Here is an 18,614-nt window from a genome sequence, read left to right as displayed (position 1 = left end):
AGTGGCGCCTGGACTTCTTCACCTGGCAGTCACACGTTGCCTCCTCCACTGCCTGCTTGAGTGGGGAGATGAGACTCCCGCCAGAACTTCTCAGTGATGAGGCCGCACCCTGGGGTCAGTAGAAGCCACATGAGGAGTGGCACCAGGACACTCCGGCCACTCCTAACCAGAGGGTCATTGGAGAAGCCTACCAGGGTGTAGAACTCCTGCAGTCACCCAGCAGTAACAGGGAGCCCCTGCCCTCCTCACAGTCGCCGGTGGAAAACCCTGACATGTGCTCCCACTCTGCCAGGCCGTCATCCCTCCCTGTTGGAGCAGAGTCCATGGAAGACAGTGAAAATAGGTCATTTAAATAAAATCCGAAGTCTTATAATAGCCAAAATGTCCAGATTTCAGAAAGCAGTCATCATGTCAAGAAGAAGAAAAATCTCAACTTGGATGAAAAAAGGTAGTGTAGGCACCCTGCTGTGGAGATAATAGGATTGTTCGAATTATCTGATGAGGCCACCATAAAAATGCTTCAATAAACAATTACAAACACACTTGGAACAAATGCAAAATTAAAAAAATCTCAGAAAAATATAAAGAAGAACCAAATGGAGATTTTAGAACTGAAAAGTGTAATAACCAAAATGAAATATTCAGTGAATGGATTCATGAGAAGAATGGAGGGGACAGAGAAAAGAATCAGTGAACCTGAAGACACCAATAGAATTGACACCAGCTGAAAAAACAGAAAAGAGACTGAGAGAAAAATGAACAGACCCTCAGAGACCGGTGGGACTATAACAAATGCCTAATATATATGTCACCTCCCTGATGGCGCAGATGGTAAAAGCGTTTGCCTACAATGCGGGAGACATACATATGTCACCAGAGTTCTGGAAAAATAGAGTAGGGTGGAAGTGAAGAAGTACTCAAAGAGGTAATGGCTGAAAACTGGCCAAATTTAGCAAACGCCATAAGCTTACAGATTCAAGTAGCTGAGAAAGTTCAAGCAGGATAAACCCAAACCAGGTGGCGCAGTGGTAAAGAACCCACCTGCCAATGCAGTAGACATGGATTCCATCCCTGGGTCAGGAAGATCCCCTGGAGAAGAAAATGGCTACGCACTCCAGTATTCTTGCCTGGGAAATCCCATGGACAGAGGAGGAGCCTGGCAGGCTACAGTCCGTGTGGTCACCAAAGATCAGACACGACTTAGTGACTAAACAACAACAAAGAAACAGTAGATACATTAGAGCCAAACTTACGAAAACTATAAAGAAAAAAATGAAAACAGAAGTGATACCTTCAAGAAAAAAATTAAAAATGAAATAACAGCAGATTTCTCAGCAAAATGAAATATAACCTACTGTATAGCGTGGGGCACTCAATGCTCTGTGGTGGCAAAGAGGGGATATATGTATACATGTTACTGAATCACTTTGCTGTAGAGCAGAAACTAACACAACACTGTAAAGCAGCTATATTCCAATAAAAATTTAAAAAACAAAATTCAGAGGCCGGAAGGAAGAGTCACAGCATTTTCCAAATGCTGATATAACTGTTAAACCAGAATTCTATATCCCCCCCCCAAATCTTTCAGTATGAAGGTGAAATCAAGACATTAGATCTACCTTAAAAAATTGCTACAGGAATTTCTCTAAAGAGAAAAGAAATTATAAAAGTCTCAGAACATTCTGAACGAAGAAAGAACTATAAAAATGAAACATGTTAAGTACAATTTGTTGCTGTTGTTTAGTTGCTTAGTTGTGTCCGACTCGTTTGCAACTTGCATGGACTGTAGCCGACCAGGCGCCTCTGTCCATGGGATTTCCCAGGCGAGAATATTGGAATGGGTTCCTTCTCTAGAGGATCTTTCTGGACCAGGAATTGAACTCACGTCTCCTGCATTGGCGGAGAAGGCAATGGCACCCCACTCCAGCACTCTTGCCTGGAAAATCCCATGAACGAAGGAGCCTGGTGGGCTGCAGTCCATGGGGTCTCGAAGAGTCAGACACGACTGAGCGACTTCCCTTTCACTTTTCACTTTCATGCATTGGAGAAGGAAATGGCAACCCACTCCAGTGTTCTTGCCTGGAGAATCCCGGGGATGGTGGAGCCTGGTGGGCTGCCGTCTATGGGGTCGCACAGAGTTGGACACGACTGAAGCGACTTAGCAGCAGCTCCTGCATTGGCAGGCAGATTTCTTTACTGCTGAGCCACCAGGGAAGCTCAGTTAACTACAATAAATACTGTGTTTCCTTTTTCTTTTGAGTTTTCTGTGTTATATCTGATGATTAAAGCAAAAATTATATCATCATTGGGGACACTGAGTAAATGGCTCAAGGATCCCTGTCTTATTTCTTGAAATGGCATGTGAACCTCAAAATAAAAAGTTTAACTTTAAAAAATGGGCAAAAAGATGTGACCTTTCAGTTTATCTAAGAATATGTACAAGAGAAGATACACATCTAAGGAACTAAGTGGATGGCAAAGAAGCATGTGAATGAAGTGTTAAGGATCATCGGTTATTGAGGAAATGGAGATTGATGCCCTATGAGCTGTCTCTGTGCCTACAGAATGGCTGACATTTCAGAGACAGACTCTGACATGTGTTGAGTGTGATGAGGCACTAGATCTCCCTCACCCTCCAGTTGTGGAGGTTGAAGATGGTACAGTTCCTCTAAGAAATAGTTTGGCAGTTTCTTAAAGTGAAACACGCACCTACCATATGCCCCAGCCATCTTACTCCTTTTCTTTTCCCAAGAGAAAAACAAAGCACATGTCCATACAAAGACCTGTACACACGTGTTCAGAGCAGCTTTATTTGAAGTCATCGAAATGTAGAAACAGCCCACTGACTGCTGAGTGTGTAAATGAACAGTGGTGCATCCACAGAGTGAACAGCTGCTCAGCAGGAAAAAGAGTGATCTGCTACTGACACTGCAGCATGGATGGATCTTGAAATAATCATTTACTGTTAGTTTCAGTCTCTCAGTCGTGTCCAACTCTTTGTGACCCCATGGACTCTAGCACACCAGGCTCCTCTGTCGATGGAATTTCTCCAGGTAAGAACACTGGAGTGAGTTGCCATTTCCTTCTCCAGGGGATCTTCCTGAGGGATCAAACCATGTCTCTTGTGTCTGCTGCATTGGCAGGCAGATTCTTTACCACTAGTGCCACCTGGGAAGCCCTTGAAATAATTAAATGCTATGTGTGTGAAGTCACTTCAGTCATGTCCGACTCTGCGACCCCATGGACTGTAGCCCACCAGTCTCCTCTGTCCATGGGATTCTCCAGGCAAGAATACTGGAGTAGGTTGTCATTTCCTTCTCCAGGGGATCATCCAAACCCAGAGATCATACCACATCGCTTCTGTATCCTGCATTGGCAGGCAGCTTCTTTACCACTAGCATCACCTGGGAAGCACTGAGTGTAAAAACTGAAAGAAAATAGCATGGACATGTGGTTCCACTGATGAAAATCTGCAAACCTAATCCACAGTGACAGGACAGAAGCAGACCCTTGCTGGTACTCTTTGTCTGCATCTATGTTTTTGCTGCCCCATCTCGCTCACACCTAGTGCTCGTCTTCCTCCTCTTTTGGCCTCTCAGCTCAGCCCTGCTTTCCTCACCCTGCGCTCACTCTCTGTCTTCAGTCCCTCTGCTAACCTCAGCTGTGTGTCTCAGCTGTCCCTGTGAGCTCCAGACCCCAGCCCTCCAGGGGACGTGTCTGCTTGGCCATCACATGCACCCTCACGTAGGCCAGGTCCAGTGCCAGCCCTTTTTCTGCCTCTCTCCCCACGTCTTCACTTCTCCTTTCAGCGACACACTAGCACCCTCCCATGGCCCCGGCCAGGAACCCAGGCCGGGTTTTCAAGTCTCATGTCCAGTTTATCACAAGCCCTGTCAATCGCTCTTCCTAAGCATGTTATTCCTGAATAATTTCATTCATTCCTCATTTCCCTGCATCCGGCACAGTGCTGACTTCGCAGGCAATCACTGTCTGTTAGTGAACAAGGACAGGTGTCCTGCAGATACAGCCCACCCCTGTTTCGGTCACTTGTTTCCAGCACCAGCCTCCTGCTCCTGAAGGATCCCAGCAACTCCCAGATGGGTTGCTCTTCTCATCTTGCTGGTCAGTTTCCCAGAGTCAAACAACCATGGTGAGCTGTGTTGTTCCTTTGCACCACTTCTCACTGCTTGCTGGCTCAAAAGTGCAGCCTTCAGCCTGGCTCTGGAAGCGCTGGGTTTCCTCCAGCCCTGGCCTGCCTCTGTTCTGTGTACTCCCTCTCTGCCTTCTGCCCGGTCACAGGCAGCTCCCACGGCTGGCCCGCCCTCACCCACTCCTCTGTCCTCTGGGCCTTCACCCTCCGTGTTCCCTGTGCTCAAGAGGGTTCCCGCCCTGACTCTCACCTCTCCTCTGGGTGCAGCTTGGCCATCACATCCTCCGGCCAGCTGCTTTTCCTCCTGGGTGTCATGTGCACGGAGAGGCACCCTCACCTATGTCTTTGCCCAGTCCTATGCTGGGCCAGCAGCCTGGAGGTACATATGGGCATCTGGCAGGTGTCCTGTGAATATTCCGGTGAGAAAAAGACAACAAGGCGAACAGTGCCATGGACTGTCCTCCACAGTAAAAGTGCACTTTATTTCTAGCTGACAGGAAGAATTTTTTTAATGCTGTAAATGGATTTAATTTCTCATTTGCTCTAATTGCAGCTTGAAGAGGAGATAAAAGGGTGTTTGCAGTTTCTGCAGTCTGTTTACTCAACGTTTGGCTTCTCCTTTCAATTAAATTTGTCAACAAGACCTGAAAACTTCCTGGGAAAGATTGAGTTATGGGATGAAGCTGAAAAGGTAGGGAGAAGCAAAGTGTTACCTTTCATTTTACCTTTCATGAAGTTGTGATGCTTTGCGGTGGAAATTAAAGACTGGGAAGTTTGGGATAAATGTGCTAATTGTAGAACACAGTTAATCCAGTTTTCTTCAAACACCGATAAGAACGATACCTAACATTGTTTCACGCTTTAGTTTATATCAGGTTTCTGTTTGTAGTCTTTTCAGTGCTGCTTCCTAATAACCAATTTCATAAGTTTTTCAAGAAATCCTCTGGCTCATTTTTTAGCAGCTCTGGTCAGACCCCTGCCTGTGGGACCAATGTAGGTCCCTCAGCTCTTCAGAGCCAGATTAACCCCAGCCTTTCTCTGTCCTACTTTACAGAGTAATGAGTCATTAAGAGCACTCCAGCCCCCCACACACACCACAAGCAGACAACTGTTTCCGGAGCCCAGAGAGTACTGCAGTCTGGACCCCAGCGCTCCTGGGAGCCAGAGGTGTGGCGAATGTGGGACAGGACAGATAGACGGCAGGGAGAAGGGGTGCTGGGCAGGGTATATGGCCAGGCCTAGGAGCAGTGGTTCCAGCCCTGGCCCGACATTGCATAAACCTGAAGCTTTCTGACCTGCAGCCTCTCCAGCTGGGCCTCCCAATCCCTGTGTCCTCAGAGGTTTCTGCTGTATGCTCTTAGCCCAAACCTGGCTTTAAAAAATTTTTTTAATTCCCTGAAACTCCTCCCCTCCCTCAGCTGCTGTAGCTGGGCCTCACTTTGTCTGAGAACATGCACCAGAGTCCCTTCAGAAACGCTCCATCCCCAGAGTCACCTCCTCAGGGCGCTCCACCCCCAGGGTCACCCCTTCAGGGTTCTTCACCCCAAGGGTCACCTCCTCAGGGCACTCTACCCCCAGGGTCACCCCTTCAGGGTTCTTCATCCCAAGGGTCATCTCCTCAGGGCACTCCACCCCCAGGGTCACCCCCTCTAGTTGCTCCACCCCCAGGGTCGCCCCTTCAGGGTTCTTCACCCCAAGGGTCACCTCCTCAGGGCCCTCCACCCCCAGGGTCACCCCCTCTGGTTGCTCCACCCCCAGGGTCACACCCTCAGGGTGCTCCACCCCCAGGGTCACCCCTTCGGGGCACTCCACCCGCAGGGTCACCCCCTTGGGGCCCTCCACCCCCAGGGTCATCCCTTCGGGGCGCTCCACCCACAGGGTCACCCCCTCGGGGTGCTCCACCCCCAGGGTCACCCCCTTGGGCCCCTCCACCCCCGGAGTCACCCCCTCGGGGCCCTCCACCCCTGGTGTCACCCCCTTGGGGCCCTCCACCCCCAGGGTCAGGGCGCTCCACCCGCAGGGTCACCCCCTCGGGGCACTCCACCCCCCGGTATCACCCCCTAGGGGCGCTCCACCCCCGGCATCACCATTCGGGTCCCAGTGCTTGGGGTCAGTGACAGGAGTCTGGCTGCTGCTCTGACGGAAGCCTGGCTGCCGCCCAGAGAAGCTGCCTTCATGGGGCAGGAGTGTGCGGAAGACCCAGCGTGCCCTGAGCCTGCTGCCGTGTGCACGCCCGGCCCCGCCAGCAGCACGGCTGTCTCCACTGCCTGCTTGTCGGAAGGGTAGCGTGCAGCTCAGTCTGCAGACCATGGAGGGCCTCCCTCTTCCACACCCCATGGGCCACCAGGGGTGCTGCCCACCAGCCGCAGGCACAGAGATGGGGGAGAGCAAAAGAGGGTGCACAACCTGCCCCCACCTCAGGTCTTACACCTGCACACGGAGTGCATGAGGGGCAGGGCAGAGCCTGCTTGCCCTTCACCATGCAGGGTCCCTCCTGAGGGGCTGGGAGTGTGAGGTCGGGGGGCTGCAGGGCCAGATAAGCCCAAGTTCACCCCCACCTCTCACTGGGATTCACTGGACATGTCAGTGAGTGATCCTTTCTCCTCCAGTTAAAGTGTCTGTTTCCTGAGAGCAGGCACCATCTTAGTCATCTTCCTGTGTCCTCACCCAGAGTTTACTGACTGTGAGAGGCTCAGTAAGAACAAGTGGAACTAACATGGAATGTAGTGAAGATTGACACTGACTTACTATTTTGAGCTATAGGACAAAAAGAAAATGTACAATGAAGTGGAAGTTATTAATGTTCTCTTCTTATTAAAAAATAGCAACTACAGAATAGCTTGATGGAATTTGGGAAAACATGGAAGATAAACCCTGGAGAAGGAGCATTTTATGGTCCTAAAGTAAGTAGGCAATATGCCTCAAAAAGAGTAAAACTGGAAAGTAAAAACTGTGTTTAAGCAAACGTCTTTGAATTTACAGATTGATTTAGAAATCAAGGATGCTCTTGGCAGATACCATCAATGTGCTACAATCCAGCTGGACTTTCAACTGCCTATAAGATTTAACCTTACATATGTGAGGTAAGTGACTGTGATGAATAAGTCAGGACTGATGTCTTAAATACTGTCACTCACACCTTAGCAACGTAAGAACAAGCATCAGTGAATGTCTGTCTGTGTACAGTGCACTCAGTATTTGTTCAGCTGCTGCTTATCTTGCTGGAGGTCAGCCTTAGTTTCCTCAAGCCCTGGTCAGTGGGATGGTGAAGATTAGAAACAGGTACAGAAACACACCCCAGACGGTGACATCTCCCTGAGGTGGAGAAGGGGGCTTTGTACAGGCTGATCCTGGATCTGTGTCTCCAGGACAAGGTGGTTGCCCAGGAGAGCAGACAGAAAAGGCTGTTTCATCACTGCAAACAAGCAACTTTAAAATTTTTTTCTCAATATAAAGTCAACTTTGTGTATATGTGTGTGTGTGTGTCTCTGTGTATCTGTGTGTATGTGTATAGTTGTATAAGTTTTATCATTGTGTGGAGCAATGCCCACCACCCCGATTGTGATCCATCAGACCAGCACACTCCTGTTCCTCTGTGGTCACACCATCCCCTCCAGCCCCCAGCAGCCACTGGCCTGCTCTTTTTCACTTACCAGAAGGTCACACACATGGGGTCATGCTGTATGTCACCTTTGAGGGCGGCATTTCCTGTCAAGGGTGTGCGTGGCAGCAAGGTGACTTGTCACCAGTGATGTTAACCTCCATTGCTCAGGTAAAATAGAATTTGCCAAGTCTCTCCACTGCAAAGTTACTCTTACTCCCTTTCCCTAATCTGTTCAGAATTGTGACTTTCCTGGTGATGCATATGCTGAGTGATTTTGGACTGCATCCCATATATTGTTAATATTATACTATGAGATGGCGGTTTTGTTTCTTTTTTCTATAGCAATTTTTTAATTGATTTATTTTGGCTGTTCTGGGTCTTCATTGCCGTGCCAGCTTTCCTGTAGTTGCAGCAAGCGAAGGCTACTCTCCGTCATGGTGCATGTGCTTCTCATTGTGATGGCCTCTCTTGTTGTGGAACACAGGCTCTAGGGTGTGTGGGCTTCAGTAGTTGCAGCTCCCCAGGCTCTAGAGCACAGGCTCAGTAGTTGTGGTTCATGGGCTTAGTTGCTCCGCGGCATGTGGGATCTTCCCAAACCAGGAATCAAACCCGTGTCTCCTGCCTTGGCAGGCAGATTCTTCACCACTGAGCCGCCAGGGAAGCCCTGGGTTTCGTTTCAGTCCTAAGCAGATTATTGATTTTTTAGCAGTTATTGTGCCTGGGCAGGTTCAGGCTGTAATTTCCAGCCTGCCTTCTGTGGCTGTGGTGTCAGCTTAGTTCGCCAGGCCTATGTACTATGTACTCAGCCCTCTGTATCCATATCCAACACCTGCAGGGGCCCGTGGTACCCATCGCTGCATAGGAAGGACTCGAGCATTCCTGGATCTCAGCATCGGTGGGGCCTCCTGTCCTGTGTGCTCCACCGCAGGTCCAGGTCCCACAGCTCGGTTCTCGAGGTTTCTGTGTGCTGTTGGGTCAGGTCCCTATACACACGGTGAGTGGTGAGGCTGGGCAGCTCTCCCATGCCCCCTGCTGTCTGATTTTCCTGAAATCCTTTCTGCAGTCCGTGGCCAGAAGGCTGGGCTTTAGCTTCTCTGCCCCTCATGCTCTTCCCAGACTCTCTATCACAGAGATCTATCACCATGCATTAGGGGGCCAGAGTGAGTGCAGGGACTCACCCCGTGCACCTGGGCTCAAGGCTGTCTGGTCAAACAGAAGGGTCCCTGCCTCAGAGCTTTAGGTGCCTGTTTATTCTCTGTGTACCATGGGAATACTGGGGGCTGGAGGAAGAGAGCAGGAAAAATAAGCAGAAGGAAACCCCAGGACACCCCACTCCACTCTTTCTGAGACTTAGTGGTTTTTTTTTGGCTCCTGGCCAGAAAGCAAGGATTTCTCCCAAAGCTTTCCCTGTCTGCACCTGGTATGTATTCTTGGTTGTGGACTGTCTTTATGTCCAGGCCTTACAAAAGGGAAGACAAAATTACAAGAACCTAAGTGCTGGTTTGGTGGCACTGGAGAGTTGGGTCTTCTTGGGCATAACTCAGTTCTCCCAGCCCTTTCCTTCTCTCCTGGGTCCATGTCTGTGTCCAATGAGAGTGCTGGGTGTGTCGTGCTTACTTCATTCCACCTGGAGCCAGCTTGTTTTCAAAGACATTCCCCTGACTTGAATTAGACAAAATCACAACATCCTTTCTTTAAATGCTCCTCTTCTCACCATGTCCAATTTTAGATGCAGTGTTGATTAGACAATGTGTTGAGATCTCTTTCATTCAAAAGTTACTAAGGCAAGAAAGGAAAAATTATTGGCATATTTTAAATCTAATAATTTTTATTAGACTATTTTCCTGATAAGATTCTTATAATAAATGAACAACCACCAGTTCCCCAGAGCGTATGATATTATGGGTTGATCTCAGTTTGTGTTCAACCAACAGTAATTTCATTTTGGATTCCCTGTGTTGTGTTTTAATTAATAGTTATAGAACTACACTCAGAGTTAAGTCCTGGGAGAAAGTAAAGAGCTGAAGGAATGCTTGCAGTGTTCATATGGAGTTACACCAGGACATGAGAAGAGTAAAAATTATCTGAGTGTAAAGGGGAAAGCACAGAAACTTCAAGAATAAATTTGGACATTTGGAAAAGATTGTGTCTGGAGTTTATATTTTCAAAACCATCTTTCCCCAATAACCTACTATTAATAAAATTAGGAGTAGGGAGTTTTATTTATGTTGAAATGGCCCAACTAGTTTAACAAAAGTTGAATACTACTGGCCATCTAAAGGGGATGTGGAGAAGAAGCAGATCAGGCAAGCCAGCATCCATCCATCCATCCACCCATCTATCCATTCATCCGTCCATCATCCTAGGTGTGTGGATGACAGGGACTGGAGAGCGTAAGTGGAAGCAGTGGTCTGTAGACCAGGTAAGAGATGACAGTTATAACAAGGTGGCTGTAATAGTAGAAATGAGAAAAGTAGAGGTATACAGGATTTATTTTGGAGGCCAAACCCGTGTGATCTGTTGTGGCTTAAATATGAGGAGAGAAGAATGGAGGAGCAATGAGGTCATTATCTTGATCAAGTTTTCTACCCAAGAAAGCAAGGTTTAACATGAAAAGGCATATTGCCAACCATTACCTTCAATAGTGCTGAAAGGCACTGGGTAAAATGTAATTCATTCCAGTGAGAGGAAAGGAAATAAATTTTCCTATTACTGTAAAAAAAAATCTATTTAGAAAACAATGATAACATATTGACTTATTTGAGAATAAGGCAAATAGCCTGTTTGTACTTTTACTCACAGTTGTGCTGGGATATGTAGACACATTGAAAAAAGAGACAAATCATCACTATATATAGATGCTAAGATGTCAAGAAATCCAACAGGATCAGATGGAGGGAAAATTAAAACTGATAATAGAGTTAAGTAGGGTACCTAGCAATAAGGTCAATGCAAACATCAGTTTGCTTTCATATACATATTAAAAACAACCCACTGGGAAATGCAATGGAAAACAAGTTTCAGAAAGAACAACAACAAAAACCAAGCAAATGTCTAGGAATACATATAACTATAAATATATAATATATATATGAAGTATATACTATAAAACTTAATTAAAGGCCAAAAAGTTACTTAAATGAAGATTCATACACATTATTGGAATGGGAAGAATAATATTGTGAAGATACTGATTCTCTTCAAGGGTGTCTTTGAATCTAACGTAATTTCAGCTGAATCCACTGGGATTATTTGGGGGAACTTGACATTGATTTTAATGTTTACCTGAAAGTGTGCCTATGTAAGCATAGTTTAGGTCATTATTTGCCCTTCTTAAGGCTAGACCCAGTTTTAGTTCTTTTAAAATAAATGACAGGACAGCAATTTCTGGTACCCAGAGGCCTGTGAAAGGATTGTGTGGCTTCTCTTTCATTCCCTCCACAAAACAACATTATACGACATCCAGAAATATGCACACTGGTTCCAGGTTGTGGAGTGAATCATTTCTTCACGTATCTGAGCAGGACTGACCTGGGCCCCCCACCCCACCCGGAAGTCCTCTTAGCTCTGAAAGAGGACATGGCCTGCAGTCAGTCTGCCATGACCCGCAGCAGAGGTGACTGGCAGGGATGAGATCCAGACTCATCTGAAGTGAGTTCAGTGAATGACTCTCTGTTTTTGTTTGCTTGTGCGTACATGAGTTTTAGTAGTAACTATCTGGTATAACCCTATAGATAAAAATTCCTCCTAAGAACTTTGTAAGCATTGCAAAGACATTTATCTTCCTGGGAAGAGTGTACACAGATCTTGAAGTGAGTTACTACATTATAGTTAACAGTCATAATTTGCTTTTTACATCTTTTTTGAAAGAGGGGAGAGAATCCTCCAATGTAAGGAGCATGTCATGAAGGTTTCAGGTCTGTAAAGGGAATTAGACCAGGAACATTTTGAAATGTAATGTGGGGGCATAGCATTTACAGGGTGGCACGGCAGTGTTCACAGTGGGTGGTGTCAGGAGTGGGCAGGTTTGGACCATACAAGGTGGATTGTGAGCTGATGTTTGCTGATCCTGAGAAAGGGTTATATGTGAGTTCATTATACAATGCTCTGTAGTTTTGTATATACTTGTATATTTGTATACTTGTATATACTTGTATATTATATTTGTATAATAACTAATGACTGCTGCTGCTGCTAAGTCGCTTCAGTTGTGTCCGACTCTGTGTGACCCCATAGACGGCAGCCCACCAGACTCCCCTGTCCCTGGGATTCTCCAGGCAAGAATACTGGAGTGGGTTGCCATTTCCTTCTCCAATGCATGAAAGTGAAAAGTGAAAGTGAAGTTGCTCAGTTGTTCCCGACTCTTAGCGACCCCATGGACTGGAGCCTACCAGGCTCCTCTGTCCATGGGATTTTCCAGGCAAGAGTACTGGAGTGGGGTGCCATTGCCTTCTCCAAGGTTGGTAAATTTTTTGCCAGCCACAGTGGTCATACCATTAACCCAAATTAATAGAATACCAATGTATTCTAACAGAATACAGAAACATTTTATTTTTTCAATGTCTTTGGTAATTGTTCAATAAATTACTGGTGGAGTAAGCCATAGTTCAAAATAACATTAATTTTAAAATGTAATTTGTTAGAGTGCCTCTTGGTATGGGGTAAACTGGTAACTTAGATTAAAGCTGGTGTTTAAAATAATCAGTAGACTTGTGATAGAAATAGTGATCTAATATTACCTTGCTTTTTCCTAGATGATATATTTCATTTCCCTTTGGTTTATTAAAGATACTATAATTTGTAAGAAAAAACCCTTTATTTCTAATTAATGCATGGCACATTTATGTTTAAAGATAGTTCATGAGGAATCTTGTTTTACCTAGTTTGGAAAAATAACTTTTAAATATAAGGTAAGAAGATAAAGTTATTCCTGAGTCTGAAGAGAACATTACATGTGCAATTTTAATTTTTCAGTAAGGATGGGGACGATAAGAAGAACCCTGTGATCATTCACCAAGCCATTTTGGGGTCAGTGGAAAGAATGATAGCCATTCTCTCTGAAAACTATGGGGGAAAATGGTGAGTGATGTGGGAAAGCTACATGTTTCTTGTTCTTTAAAGTCATGTCTAAAGATAAAATTAATATGAAAAAAAATGATGGTTCCTACCTTATAATTAGCAAGTGTCCAAACAGCAAATAAAAAATTCTTGTGGCATCTGCCAGACCAGGAAACAAAACAAAGAAAACAAAGGCAGAATGGCATAACCCTGTCATTTACTTTTTTGGGAACTTGGTGAAATGAGAAAGTAGCCTTTTCACGTGTATGTCTAACCTTCAAAGATCTGGTCTCTGGAATGCATGTGGGCCACACTCCAGGGCACGCCCCCACCCCCATCCCCACCCCACCCCCAGCTGGCTGTCATGCTCTCCTTTCTTCCACTCACAGCCCTGTGACCACTGACTTGAGAGGAGATACGTGGACCTGGGTCACACGTGGCCCCAAAGTCAGAGGCCATCTGCAGTGGCAGCCCCACCTGGGGATGGAGGGGCAGGTGAACTCCCTGAGGGCAGCTTTGAGTGGTTCATCTGGTCACCTTCTGTGCCCCCAGGGAAGAATGGCTAGAGGTATGAGTTACACTGATGTGTGGGCTCTAGTTATTGCTTTGGCTGCAAGGTCAGACTTAGAGATAATTAGGCTAGAAAATGTAGATTTGATCACTCAAAACGGTCCACAAGGATGGTGTTGCCTGAGTCTGTGTCTGTCTCCGAGATTTTATTTGTGATCGTAAAGAAACATACTGAGGTGTCACAGGGTGTCCAGGCCATTACAGGTACAGGTATAGATATGAAGGTGTGTGCCTCCTAAGCGTAAGTTAACTTGTTTGTATTTCTCTTCAGTTGATTCCGCTGTAAGTAGTTAGCACAGTGAGAGATGGTGGGTCTTTCACAGGAGCAGTAGGGCTAGGGGATCTGGAGATGGGGTGGTGCACTTCCCCATGGAGCTGCCGTGCACACCCTCCACAGTTTACGCTGCAAGCTTTTGGACACCTGCTGAGTACTGGCAGAAGACCCTGAGATGTGTGTAGAGTGCGGCTTTCTGGGGCTGGTGGCTGGGTCTAGGGAGAGGGCAGAGCTCAGAAGGAAGCATTTACTGTATTTCTCTGTTTCATCATGTATATAATTAGATTTGTCACATGTATTATTTTGGTTTGTAATTTAAGAATAAGTATATAAAAACGTGCATTCACAGAATGCCATCCAGAATAATCTCCATGCATTTCCCTACACCTTCAAACGAAATCCATGTGATGAAGAAAAAAGCAGCCATTTCCCACATCAAACATTGCTTATCCCCACCTTTCCATCTCGAAAAACATTTCATTCTGAAAATAACTGTAGAATCATATAAACAGAGGTCTAGCACACTTGTTATCAGTTTCCCCAGTGGTGACATCCTGTAGAACTACATACAGCATGACCAGGAAGTGACTCTGATACACTTACCAGCCTCGTTCAGATCTCACAATTGTGCACACAAGTGAATTTGTGTACCCGCTGGTCAGGGTATAGCACAGGTCCGTTACTTTCAAGGATCCCACACACCTCCTGCTCTACTCTGTCCCTATCCCCAGAAGCCACTAATCTGATCTCCACCTTCATAATTCTGTCATTTCCAGAGTCATACAGGCGTGGAATCTCAGTGCACAGCCGTCGAGACTGGCTTTTCCACTCCTTGGATGGAATTGCCTTGGGATCCGTCCGAGGTGTCTCTAGCCCTAGTCCTCGGCCCCCTCTCACTTCTGTCAGTGTGTTTGTATGCGGTGACAGTTGAGCGCTCACTCGCTGAAGGGCACTGGGGCATTTGGTGCTCTGATACGGAACACTGCTATAAATTTTAGCGTGCAGGGCTAAACACATTCATGGAAACATGTTTCCACTTCCCTGGGGTGGATGCTCAGGAGAGCAGTTGCTGGGTCAGATGGCCAGTGATGTTTAGCTCTTTCACCTGGCTGCCAGCCTGTCTTCCCCACCCCTTCCAATCAGAAGGCCCCGTCTCCCCTTTTGTCTCCTTGACTGCTTTTCCATATAGTTTGCTTGACTTACACCCCTCTCTTCTGAACCTGCTCTCATGTGAAGTCTTATTTAAAAAAAGTCTTCGGTTAGTTTTTAATCATGTAATAAATGGTCATTTTGAAACATACATATTACTTACATTTTTCAGGCCTTTCTGGCTGTCTCCTCGTCAGGTGATGGTCATCCCTGTGGGGCCAACTTGTGAAAAATACGCACTTCAGGTAACATCAGAGATGTTTAAAGTACATAATCTTGGCATGTGGCCAGTGAATGTCATTGACTTGGAATGTTATTCATGCCTTTAAACATTGCGTAACTAATACATTTATTTACCGTCCCATGTTTTCAGTAACACCTGAGTCAAGTCTGTGTAGTTGTATAAGAGCTACTTTATATCTTGTTTTTGAGAAATTGGTGTTTTAAAACATCTCATAGTTATTCTTTTCCTTGCGGCTCTATTAGGGAAGAATACTTGTATTATCTGTTGCTGTGTAACTTGGCACCTTAGAGCAAAGAAACAGGCATGTATTATCTCACAGTTTCTGTGGGGCAGGATCTGAGCCATCATGGTTGGTGGGCTCTGGCCCAGGTGCGTGGTGAGGCCACAGCCCTTGGGACCTCAAAGGTCCCAGCTAGGGGAGTGGTCTCAGCCCTTTAAGCTCATCTCAGAACTTATGCGCCATCACTCCCTCTCCACTGTGGTCAAATGGACCAACCTGGAACCACACCAGGGTATGAATACTGGGCAGATGGGATGCTGGGCTTATCTTGGAGGCTGCCTACCACACTACCCTACCCTATACAGAGTACTAATGAAAGTGTCTCATTGTCTTGTAGATATCCAGTGACTTCTTTGAGGAAGGATTCATGGCTGATGTTGACTTAGATCGTGGTTGTACACTAAATAACAAAATACAAAATGCACAGCTGGCTCAGTATAATTTTATTTTTGGTAATCTAAATTTATATATATTTTCCCAAATGCTTTTTTCCGCTTAAATTCCAAAAAAAAAAAAAACCCTCACCAAAAAAGAAAGAATATGGTATAACTGCTTGATTATGACAAATAACTGTTGAATACTTAAACACAAAGAAAAGCCTGTGGTGTTCCTGGCTAGATACTCTGTAATTTTCTGGAAGAAGACTTAGGAAATTTCATGTGCATCCTGTGGTGTAGTATTACTAGAAATAATTAATATCTCAAACCAACAGTGGAAAAACTATGTAAATGATCTTATCAGTAGAATTATACTCCTCATGTTTCAGCCATGTGACAGGCCTAAAGTAATATCCTTTGCTTTTCTGGTTTATTAGAACTCGTTAGGATTCAAGTAATGAGTAGGGAAAGTTCCAAATTTAAGAAGATAAAAAGAAAAGAATTAAGTGAAAAAATAAAATGTCCCTGAAGAACAGGAGCAATTAGATGTCGAATCTAAAATTTTGACTGTAAGAGTATTTTAAAACCAAGGGAGATGGATATTGACATGCCTGTGGGCACAATGTGGTTATCTCCTTTTAAGTTGAAAGTTTCTGTAGAAGGCAAAATAAATATGCAGGGGGCGGTCCTGTGGGCAGTTTGTCATCAAAAGTGTTTATAATGGGTATTGGTGATGGTTCAGTCAGACTTCTTGTGGTGACAGAGACTTCACATTAGCTTAGACATGATGAAATGTATTGGGAGTCAGTGTCTCACGCTATGGAAGGTAGAATTCGATAACTGAACCATTAGAGAAGTAACTGGGACAGGAGGGAACTCCACCCTGACCAGGACCATTTCTTCCCATTTCTGTTCCCTTTTGGTCTGGTTCTTTATGCTTCCTTGACCTACTTTATTCCCCCCTCCTTGATGGCCAGTGTCTTCCTTCCAGGTGGCAAGACACATGACTGCAGAATTCTGCATCATCTCACAGTATGGGTTGCGAGAACAGACCTTTTACTTATATTCTAGAACATTCTGTCAGCTGGTTGACCTGTGTCTGGTGCCCACCCTAATTCATCAAGTGTGCCAGGTGGAGTTGGGGAGTTTGTAGGAGCTCTCTGCTCCTATTGGTACCCCACAAACACCACAGGTGTTCTCCAAAATAGACAACAGACCAATGGGATTAGAAGTCATTCCTTGTCTCCAGAAACTTACTCTCAGTGGATGACTCAATGGACATTAGATTGATATTTGGTGATTAGTGCTAAGAAGGAAACTCAATGCAACACAGGCCATGTGACTGCTGACTTAATATTTAGTAAAGTATTGATTTAAAATAGATTTATTTCCCTTTGTTTTCTACAGTGGTTGGAGAAAAGGAAGAGACAAATAATGCTGTAAATGTTCAAACAAGAGACAACAAAATTTATGGGGAGATCTCAGTAACTTCCACCATTGATAAATTGAAGAATCTCAAGCAGTCACGTACCCTGAATGCTGAGGAAGAATTCTGAAGTCCTTTCCCTGTGCTCAGTCTGTATAAGCTCATTTTGACCCCTGAGCTTGCATTTTCCCTAATTACTATTAGTACTTCTAAGAACTTGGGACCCACTGTCAGCTCTGCTGCTGGGCACAGTGAGAAGCGAGACAGGAACTGAGTGGTCGATACCCACAAAATCTGATTCACTCATGTGTCTACAGACAAAGGACAAGAGCAGGAAGTTTTCAATTTCCTAAATGTCTTGAGAAACTTAAATGGGAAAATATTCATCAAAAGAGGGAAACACTAGGAAATGAACGATATGAGATGTTACTGTTAAGACCTGTGATTTTCAAAAGATAAATCTCAAATAAAAGTCTGCAAAGCTTTTTGAATGGGGGAAAATCTTATTTAATAACATTATGTCTCAGGTATTTTTTTAACTAAAGTTTTACTAAAGTTCACACTGAAACTTTATTTTCAAAATCAGAATCAATTTGTTTCAGCTAACCTACAATCACAACAGAAGCTAGTACTGCTGCTGCTGCTGCTAAGTCGCTTCAGTCGTGTCCGACTCTGTGCGACCCCATAGACGGCAGCCCACCAGGCTCCCCCGTCACTGGGATTCTCCAGGCAAGAACACTGGAGTGGGTTGCCATTTCCTTCTCCAATGCATGAAAGTGAAGTGGCTCAGTTGTGTCCGACTCCTAGCGACTCCATGGACTGCAGCCTACCAGCTCCTCTGTCCATGGGATTTTCCAGGCAAGAGTACTGGAGTGGGGTGCCATTGCCTTCTCTGAAGCTAGTACTAAATACTGGATTACTAAAAAAGGATTCTAAAGTCAAAGAAATTCAGTGTTGTGTAATCTTTTGTAGTTTCCACTGTAGGATGACTTGCTATTTTAATGCTTCTAAGTGACAACTGAACCTTTCTTATCTTTAGGAAAAAACAATTCAAAATGTATTACATAGTACCTATGGCTTCCCTCTATGGGGTCGCACAGAGTCGGACACGACTGATGCGACTTAGCAGCAGAATGGGTTTTTACCATAATAATTTGCTCCCCTACAATTAAATTGCTCTTTTGATGGGATCACATTCCACTTACACACTCAAATGGCTTTCTGATTTTAACTGAGAGGAATACCTTGCTTCCCAGAACCGTATTAAAATGGCTTTGTCAATAGTGAATTTAGCTTGCATTCCATCAGTCTTTATTTGCTATGTGCTCTGGAATTCGAAATAGATTTAAAACCTGCTTTCTTCTGTACACACTGGTCATTTAGCTTCCTGACGAGGTGGTGGACAGAACAGTCGACCATGAATGACAGCAAATTGAACTGTATGGGTCTACAATCCTGTGGGTGTTTTTCAATAGTAGGCTT

The 18,614-nt window shown here is 45.1% G+C and overlaps 1 protein-coding gene across 15 annotated transcripts in view; it reads left to right on the top strand.

The window, feature by feature from the left end:
* TARS3 (threonyl-tRNA synthetase 3) overlaps nucleotides 1-17,623 on the top strand; it is a 44,223-nt gene extending 26,600 nt beyond the window's left edge. For 3 of the 15 annotated variants that reach the window (XM_086364101.1, XM_086364113.1, XM_086364110.1), the window contains 9 exons: nucleotides 2,970-3,053; nucleotides 4,704-4,841; nucleotides 6,976-7,053; nucleotides 7,133-7,233; nucleotides 8,590-8,748; nucleotides 12,729-12,833; nucleotides 14,978-15,050; nucleotides 15,667-15,781; nucleotides 17,114-17,623. In XM_086364101.1, the coding sequence (XP_086220227.1) occupies nucleotides 2,970-3,053; nucleotides 4,704-4,841; nucleotides 6,976-7,053; nucleotides 7,133-7,233; nucleotides 8,590-8,748; nucleotides 12,729-12,833; nucleotides 14,978-15,050; nucleotides 15,667-15,781; nucleotides 17,114-17,262 (1,002 nt within the window). In that variant the 3' untranslated portion in view covers nucleotides 17,263-17,623. Of the gene's footprint in view, nucleotides 1-2,969; nucleotides 3,054-4,703; nucleotides 4,842-5,204; nucleotides 5,569-6,975; nucleotides 7,054-7,132; nucleotides 7,234-8,589; nucleotides 8,749-12,728; nucleotides 12,834-14,977; nucleotides 15,051-15,666; nucleotides 15,782-17,113 lie in introns of those variants that run through there. The other 12 variants (XR_015149870.1, XM_086364105.1, XM_086364114.1 and 9 more) reach the window with 8 other exon arrangements.
* The last annotated feature ends 991 nt before the right edge of the window (nucleotides 17,624-18,614 follow it).

The sequence above is a fragment of the Bos grunniens genome, chromosome 21 (assembly GCF_055505025.1).
Source record: "Bos grunniens cultivar Pamir isolate PY7600 chromosome 21, Bosgru_T2T1.0, whole genome shotgun sequence".
Classification (NCBI taxonomy): domain Eukaryota; kingdom Metazoa; phylum Chordata; class Mammalia; order Artiodactyla; family Bovidae; genus Bos; species Bos grunniens.
The sequence above is the reverse complement of the archived record's forward strand: the minus strand, read 5'-3'. Positions and strand labels throughout refer to the sequence as shown.